This window comes from Ruditapes philippinarum, unplaced genomic scaffold (assembly GCF_026571515.1).
Source record: "Ruditapes philippinarum isolate M1 unplaced genomic scaffold, ASM2657151v2 ctg7119_1_1_1_1, whole genome shotgun sequence".
Classification (NCBI taxonomy): Eukaryota; Metazoa; Mollusca; class Bivalvia; order Venerida; family Veneridae; genus Ruditapes; species Ruditapes philippinarum.
The window spans coordinates 1-9,369 of record NW_026863566.1 but is presented as its reverse complement, the minus strand read 5'-3'; the positions used below and the strand labels follow the sequence as shown (position 1 = coordinate 9,369).

The 9,369-nt window shown below is 31.7% G+C and overlaps 1 protein-coding gene across 1 annotated transcript; it reads right to left on the bottom strand.

Annotated features, from left to right (window-relative positions):
* Window positions 1–5,762: 5,762 nt before the first annotated feature.
* On the bottom strand, window positions 5,763–8,956 carry LOC132722511 (nose resistant to fluoxetine protein 6-like; the record flags this gene model as incomplete). Its single annotated transcript, XM_060707020.1, has 5 exons — window positions 5,763–5,998; window positions 6,486–6,628; window positions 7,001–7,190; window positions 7,752–7,875; window positions 8,849–8,956. Coding segments are annotated over 5 exons (688 nt in total), but the record flags the coding sequence as incomplete, so codon positions are not given.
* Window positions 8,957–9,369: the final 413 nt, after the last annotated feature.

Below are 9,369 nucleotides of genomic sequence, written 5' to 3'. Positions count from 1 at the left end.
TGGAAAAAAAATGACGGTCTTTTCAGCATTCATTATACATATGGTGAGCAAAGATGGCCATCATTTATACATGCATTACCTGTATGGTGAAATATAATGGCCATCATACATACATTCATTACCTGCGTACCTGGTCATCATTTACATATTCATATCCAGTATGGTGAGCAAGGATGGCCATCAGAACATTACTTGTACAGAGAAAAAAAATGGCTTTATTGTAAAAAAAACAATTTTGTGTTTACCAAGTGTTAATTTGTTATCTTAAAGATGGAGATTGTGTATTATATTTCTGTTTTACACTAAACTAATCAAATGCCAAAACTGACCTGTGTGATATAATAATGGCTGCTGTTAGTGTTCATTGTTTGTGGAACAGTAAATCCAGTCAAGTTAAGTGTAATTATTGCCAGAAAATATTATAAAAGTATGGTGCATGATAATGGCTATAATGTGAACAATTTTCATACAAGCTGCATTGTGAAAACTATTTTAAAGAATAATATTTATTCTAAATCAATGTAGCTTAAAGATTCAGTGAAGAAATTAGAAATGGGTGTCTTGTGTTGATGCTTGGGATCATGAAAAGAGACTATTGAAATTTTGATGATTCGTCCTGATATGTGGCAAAAAAAACTTGGTGTTAGAATGCTGATCACGTTAATGAATAATACAGTTGGAAGTAAATATGTTAAATCAGGGTCCTTCAAAAATGAAAGATGCTGGTTAATTAAGACAGCATTCAACAGAAACAAGGAATAGAAGACAAGACAGACTTAATTAAGACAGCGGGTATCTTGTGTTCTTGTGAAAGATGTTAAGTGGAGGATTCACACAGATGTATATATAGAGATTGTGTTCTAAAGTTAAAGTAGGGCATTTGTTGAAAATTAGACCTCGATTATTTTTTAAATCCTAAAATCATTGTGCTGAATACATGTATTAGGAATCGTATAAATGACTTCCTATCTTGTACATATAGATATAATTCTTCATGTAATATAGTTATGTGTTGTATAATGTTTTAAGGCTTTTGTGTACATTTTGGAGCTGTAAACAAAATTGCTTATTTGTATTTTTTTTTATAAAATCTAACTTAACGAAATAGTGATAATTTGGCAATTTTTGCATCTCTAACTACGGTAAGTGAAATCTTGCTAATTTGGCATTTATATAATCATTCATTAGAATCTTACTTGGTGAAATATTGCTAATTTGGCATTTTACATAATAATCATAAATTACCATCTAACTTTGCGTAATATTGCTTATTTGGCATTTTAAATAAGGATTATGAATAAGCATCTTACATTTGTATTAAATGAAATATTGCTAATTTGGCATTTTACTGTTGATGAATCAGCATATTTTATATTCTGTAAAACTGTCTCAGTCATGTTCATCATATTAGGGGGGATTAATTGTTTAATTAAGTTGTTATGTGTTCATTTGTAAAGCATTAAAATTATAATCTTGCAACCATTTTGTTAAATATTGCCATAAAATAACTCCATAAAAACATCATTCTTACTTATGTAATAAAATTTGCAAAAATATTGCCATATAAACTTCAATATTCGTTATCTTACAAAACTTGCTAAAATATTACTGTTAAACATAGCTGTGTTGAACAGTTAGTTATTCAGTACATATAAAATGATGTGATGTGTTTTATGGTCAACAAATATGTTGTTGTTTTTTGTGGTTATTTACTTTATGTTTTTAATTAGAAATATTACCTCTTTATTTTAAACAGTTCATATTCTGAAAAATTTATGATAGATTTTTAAACATAAAAGTAAAATTGTTTATTTAATATAGTTATGTCTCGAAAGTTATATTTTGTTTTCTTACATTTTTGTTTAATTTATTTTTGTATTCTACCTCATATTTAATATATATTGTCTCAAACTTACAATTTTCTTTGCCTTTTTTCTTGGTCGTAAAATTTATGTTTTTTCTGTTTAACAAATTTTAGTTAAAATATCAAAATTTAATTTGTATTCTTTATTTTTGAACAAATTGTAAAAGGATTTTGAAAAAAGGATATTTTTCTAGTTTTGTATTTATTTACACCATGAATACTCATGTTCGTTTAAAAACTATTATGAAATCTTGTTCAGTCATTTTTTACCATTATTTTTTTGTTTCTTTTGTTCATAAGACAAATCTTTGATTTAAGTATGTCAAATAAATATTTTGAAACTGTAACTTATTATATGAAAAGGGTACAAAGTACTAAATTAATAAATGAAATGCATTTATGCATTTAAATTTACTTATTAATTTTTTAAAACTGTTGATTGTAATAATAAGGGAAGGGTTCACCATACTAAATAAGTAATACAATAAAAAATATGCATGAAAATTAATTCAAAACTTTTGAAACTGTTATGTGTCATAAAGATATACAGTTCTAGATAAATTATTAAGTTTGTGCCTGAAATTATAGAAAGAGTGCCACCAGTAAAGCTGAAAAGTTGCCATATGACCTAATTAAATGTGTTTATTGGTGTGAAGTAAAATCCATCCAAAAACAAAGGATCAAGTCTCTCTTCATGGCAAGTTAAAATTTAGGTCTACAAAGAAATAGGATTTAATGAGAGAAAAGATTTTTTTCCTCATTAAAAAGATTTATTTCTCTAGGTTTAAAACTTGTTAAAAAGTGATAAGTTTTCTTTCTTGGTTGTTCGATTACTAAGAAGTATTGACATGATATTCCACAGTTTCCATGGTGTTCTTTGAATAATGTTAACATCTGAGAAACAAAGTGATTTATGAAATATTATGTATATAGACATATATTATTCACATTATCTAATTCACAATCTCCTATGTTTGTTTATAACATATTTATATCAGATAGGAGGGCCCTGTCAAGTAATTATAGACTTAAAGTTTCATCATATGTACTGTGCATGGTATTTTATGCTTGAATATTTGTACGAGATGCATGTATATTTCAGTAATTTTTGATGTCATTGATTGTACATGCATGTCATTCGATCAATTTAGTAACCCAATATGTATAGTGTTACATTTAGTTATTCAAATCATAATACAGATCATGAGAAATTTATGGTAGTCTTTTAAGCAAGAAAAGTCCTATACTAAAAACAATATAAAGTGTTAAACCTCTTTCCTCTAATAAATCTGGATAAAGTGTGATCATTTAGAAGCATTAATGAATTTAATCACAACAAAATTACATGAAAATTGCAGGCTTGGCTTGATTGTGGGAAAAAATCCAACATCCCTTTGAATGCTGGGAAAATATCGTCTGCTTTACTTTTGAATACTGCATTTACTCAATTTAACTCAAGACAGCCATAAAAAGGATGACTGTCAAAAAGGGTTGGTTTCTGGCACAGCACTGAGGTACGGTGTTAGATCCAGTACCAAGGATTCTAGAAAGGCCACTGTGGTCTCTTTAAGCAGGTGATGGATTAAAATCCCAAGTCATGCCAGATTGCACTGCTAAGAATGTCAATATGTTATAAAACTATAATACTAGATGCATAACCATATTCTTTTTTGCATTTCAATCATTAAAAGTAAGTTATACTAACATAATATACATTATTCATTATATAATATACATTATTTATTAATTGACAAGACTAAATTTTAGTTCCTATGAGTATGTAAAAATTAATTATGTTGTTAGTTGATACATGTTTCATGCCGTTTTGTATGTTGTTGTTATTTTGGGGGGGGGGGGATGTCAAAAATTTCCCCACAAGTCTGGGTAATGAAATACTGGTTATAATACTATAATCATATTTACTGGCTCTTGTCTCAATGCCTGAGAGAAATATTTTTACAACACAATACACATGTATATATAAGTTTAGGTGCTTATGCTGTTATGCTAACATTTTGCACGTTTTACACAATGTTTGTGTGACGCACATAATGTCACGTCAAAAAATGGCTGTGCAATTTCATATTTACTAATGCACAAAAGCCACACGGGTATGTTATAAATTTAGATGTTTAACAAGAGGCTGTTAAAACTCGGTGTACTGTATTCTCAGCACCGAACATTAAATCTCTCAAAATATCTTAAATTCCATAAATGGAACAATGTCAAAAACTGGTTACAATAACATGAAATTAACTCTCAGTCTGTCAAAACTCAGTGTATTGAAATTATTTATTTGAACAAAGCACTGCCAAAGTCCAATACATATTTATAATGAATTGTTTTTTAATAGAAATCTGTCAATATAATTTTATATTAACTAACACTGTGAAAACTTATTATATAAAAACCTTTATACAGTGATAAGATTTCTAGGGTTAAAAAAAAGACTTACATTAGTCCATGTGTTCAACAACCATCTGTATATATACATGTATATAGATGTTTTCTTGTTAACCCTTAACCTGCTGGAACCGGAAGTGTTTAGTCTTTGCTACATTGTACCAGTATAGAGCCAGGCCAGCCTGCACGCTCGCTGATGGTGTTGGTAGTCTACTGTAGTCTGCCCTCCAGATCACGGGAGTAAACTGCACTGAATTTTACCAGAGCACAGTTCAGTCACTGCATCGTTCTTTGGCAGGATACCAAGCAGTTTACTTCACTTTTGCAAGGAACTGATTACTTTTGTGCATGCCAGTGCGAATGATTGTAGACAGGGATTTTTACGGCCTCGCCTTGTAGTCTGACCAGGCTTTATACTGTTGCACGGATTTATATTACAACTTAATATGTAATATAAATCCGTGACTGTTGGTAGCTAAGTTCTTATATTTTGATATGAGAATCCCTTAAACTTAGAATGGACTGTTCCAAATTTAAAGATGGACAAATCCATTCTACAAATTAAGCAGGTTAAAGGTTCGTTCATTATTTTGGCATTTAGTGCTAGACGTTTTGTGTCATATGTTTATGATATTACTTTATTTTTCTTTCCTTTTTATTACTGTTATTTTTTTCATTTACCTCTTTTATTTTTTGTGAAATACTGGTAGCTTATAAGTCACATATTTATTATTGGTAGTTCAAAAAACTCTTTTCTGTAAATAAATTGTTGCAAAGTTATAGACAAATAAAAAACGTTTCTTTTGTTTAAAGAGGTGTGTTGTTGTTTTGGTTTTTCCATTTAATTAATTGCGTTTATTATCATGGCGATATTGTCCATAATGTATTCTACATAATGGGTATGACATGTACTACTTTCAGTATTTCAAGATCTTAATAAAATCTTTAATCACACTACATCCAGTGTAGTTAGTTCAAGTACAAGATTATCAGCCTCCTGTTCAAATAGAATGTCCATGGTGAACTGACAGGGACTTTGGATTCTTTCATGTGTGTAAACTATCCACCTAGCTTCTGAACGTCAGTGGTTCTACTTGGATACCCGTTCGTGCCTGAAATGATGCACGGAAGAGCCCCTGAGATCTTCCTTCAACAATAAAGCTTTAAGGTCGCCATATGAACTATACTGTGTTGGTACGACAGAATCCCCAACTAAAAAGAAAAACTCAGAGCAGCATCTTTCAAAGACCCTTCTCAGACTTAGAATCAATATTACTTATCATTGTAGGGTCATGGGACCATATTGACAAGGACTTTTGTATGCCCCCACTTCTTTGGAGGTTGGGGAATATTGTTTTGCTATTTTCTGTCCGTCTGTCACGCTGTCCATCCCTAGGCTGACAAAAAAACAATAGAATGTGGGGACATCCGTGTACGATAGACACAAGAATCCAACGCTCTTTTTTGAGACACAAACACAACAGTCATTTCCTCTTACACTTTTAATGCAGAATACAGAGTAGTTCCATTTGTTTGGACAATGTTGTAAACGATCCGTTTCATAGATGCATTATGTGTAAATATTATTATCATAAAGTGCGTGAGGATCTAGTTGTTTTTCTTCCGACCAAGCAAGCATTTCTCCAGTCCAATCATTGGAGACTCAAACGCCAGAGATATAACAAATGCGGATGCATACGTAATGCACATGTGACCAATGAATCTATAAATCTGCAAATAAAACAATTCAAAATTTTCACCTCGTTTTACATTGAACGAGAATTAAAACTGGAATCGAAAATAGATTTGTGTTCGAACTGTATAAGAACAGTTAAGTTTTATATGATTGTTTGTCTTCAACCATAATCTCGAAATTGGCGTAACAAGTATTCAGACTTTGGAGTTGTATTTATTGGAATTATGCATATGTAGAATGGAAATTGACACAAGATGCAGCAAAAATGAGACTATATTAAAGATGTTCAAGTATTTTAAGACATCAATTCAAAGAAATACTTGAAGCACTTCTAGAAAAATAATTAAAATGATTGATGATTAATAAGTATTCTATCCGATAAGAGAATGGTTTATCATGGACCCAAATTTCACAGCCTTACTCTAAAATACCACTTATATCCTATCTACGAGTATTTACCTAAATTTAAACTGACAACTGCATGGGAACTAGATAAAACGTCACAAAAATCAGGGTACGTACCAGTTCTATGTCCGACCAGTGCTCTAAGGTTCGTCTGCTATACACTTGTAATGTGATGACGATCGGATGTAACAGGTAAGCGCAGTATGTCAGACGACTGAGTGGGGCAAAACCTTTCCATGAGAGGAAAGCGTCCACAGGTCCTGTTAAATAAGAATTGACTGAAATTTTTACGACTGCTGGAAAATATAAGTGTATCGCAAATGAAAGCTGAATGATAATGGTGAAGATGTAATATCTCTATAATATTTGTTTATTCAAACGCTCAAACACATTCGAGCCATTAAATGGCTATATGGGTGCCAAAGCTTGTTTACGGAAGGTCGGTATCAATGGTTTTACTCCGGTGCATGCTCAAGCCAAAAATTTTCAGAGCCAAAACTATGATCTTTATAGTGCAAGTATGACTTAAAACTCAACCAATGTAAAAGAAGATAACATATTCCGAGCCAAGTGTGTTAAAGTTCACAGGGAACGGTAACAGTTAGAAAAATGCAAAATATATATAACTTTACCACCATATCCACTCGCACACGAGAGTATGACCCAGGCAACGGAAAGGGACCATGCTATTCTTGCAGTGGCATTGTACAGGGCGGACATGTCCACATTTAATTTATCCGTTGAACCGTCCGGTGTGTACAGGCCATATACCACGGCTATCGCGACACATGTAGCCAACACCCACCCAACACAATTTATTAACTGCAATCAGTGGGGGAAAAACATGTTTGTAAAAATTTACTTGATACGAGGGTATTTGTTCAGGTCACATTAAAATTCTGTCATTAAATTGCAAAAGGAATATAACAAGAGTCAGTGGAATGAAAAATCTAACAGGGGCTATATGTTTATAAAACTGTCCAGACTAAACATGGTTAAATGGAAAAGGCGTAACCACGAATTCATTAGTTACAATAGTACCGCCTGGTTAGCACAGGTAGAGTGTTGGACTGTGAATCGGACGATCCGGGTTCGATTCCTGGACGTCACAGGTCACTCGCTGTGACTGATCAGGAAATCCTTTCTATGGTTATTCGCGCTGTACCTCTGCTCTGGCATGTACAGAAATTATCAGTTCCTTGCAATAGTGAAGGCAACCTGCTTGATAGCCTGCCCAGGAACGATGTAATGGCTGAACTGTGCTCTGGTAAATTCAATGTGACTAACTGCTTGATCCGGAGTGAAAACTACCAACACCACCACCATGAATTCATTAAGCAAAATTCCTTTTTAAAGAGGCTCAAATATTATAATTGCACCAACCTTTGAGAATTTTATTTTACACTCTGTTTTGTACAATAAATATCCGGTATATATTCCTACAACATAAGGTCCTATCCTTGACCAAGGTTTAAAGTATATTTCAAATATATCATCCATATCTGTGCTGAAATATAACTAATAATTTACCTATCATAATTTCATACTTAAATGCTGGTTGTTCTGTTATTCAAAGCAACCGCATCAATAGCAAGAGAACTTCATGATTTGAGTTTCAAAATTCAAAAAAAAAGGGAAAAAATCATGTCCAAACCCATTTAAACTATGAAAGTGGTACAATCCGAATAAAATATAGGTTTTAAGTAATTCGAACCCTTTTGAAACTGGATCAAAATATTTATACTATTATTATATGTAACTCCTATAAGTTCGAAAAAAATCCGTCACTTTTCGTGTATTTATAACGAAGCTGTGTGATCAGGATTTTTCTTTGCTGCTTATACTTGATCTTTGTCTGACTGGACAACTTAGAAATTGACCAAACTTTCACAATTTTAATCTGGAAGAGTTACATTGAAGGGAACACAAGAAAGAACCCACGGCGACAATGCCAAAGCAAAGTTTTCAATGCCTAAAGAGATGAGTACCGTTTCATTGGAGCTGGACCAAAAACTTAAATGTGCAAAGTTTCAGATAATGTGCTCATTCAATTTCTTTAATTGCGCATGAAGACCGAAAAATGAAAAGCATTTTTAAAACCATTTTGTTATTACACAACACAGGATTAGATGGCAAAAAACAATCGATCTTAAAGGCAAAATATTCCTCAGAAATGATTAAACTTTTATATCTTTAGGAAGGGCAAACATGAATTTTATAACGTTTAAAATAATTTGTTTTTAACACCGTTAGATGCGTAACGAAGAAAAGTTGCAAAAAAATGTGAAGTAAGCAAAATTTTATATAAATTGTATTATTTTTCCTTTTTTGCATACTCAAAATACCGGATTACTACAACTGTACTTTTGCCAAAAGGCAACAGACGAAAAAGATGGTTAGTATATTTCTTTATTATATATTTACATATTTTTCCCGTTTTATGACCTCAATGAAGCTCCTTTAAGATATATATTATGTACCTGAACAGCAGGTTGGCATTAAACTCATAATGTTTAGATATCAGACCACGTGACACAACATACCCAGATAACGCTAAAAGGCACGATAAGCTTCCCCATGAATTTGAACTGAAAAAATTGAACATGATTTAATATCTGAAATTCAAAATTGAGCTTTTTTATATACACTTAGACGTTAGTAGAATAAAAAAAGATGATCTTAAAAGATACAAACAGGGTTCGCTTTGTAGGGTATTGTATTTAATGTCGAATACGATACTATACATGTAGTTTATTTATCGAATTTATACTGTATTTTTTGAAAATCTAATATATATTGTAGTTAAATATCTAATTCGTGCCTGTGTTAATAATGAATATAAACAGTGTAGTAGTTCAATACAATATGATATTTGTAGTTGAAAATCTAATACGAATTTTGTATATTAGTTCAAGATCAAATAAGCGCTATTTTAGATATATTTTCCTAAATCTGTAGGTTTCTAGAATTCTAGACAACTACTTCTTTAAGTTTTTTTCCC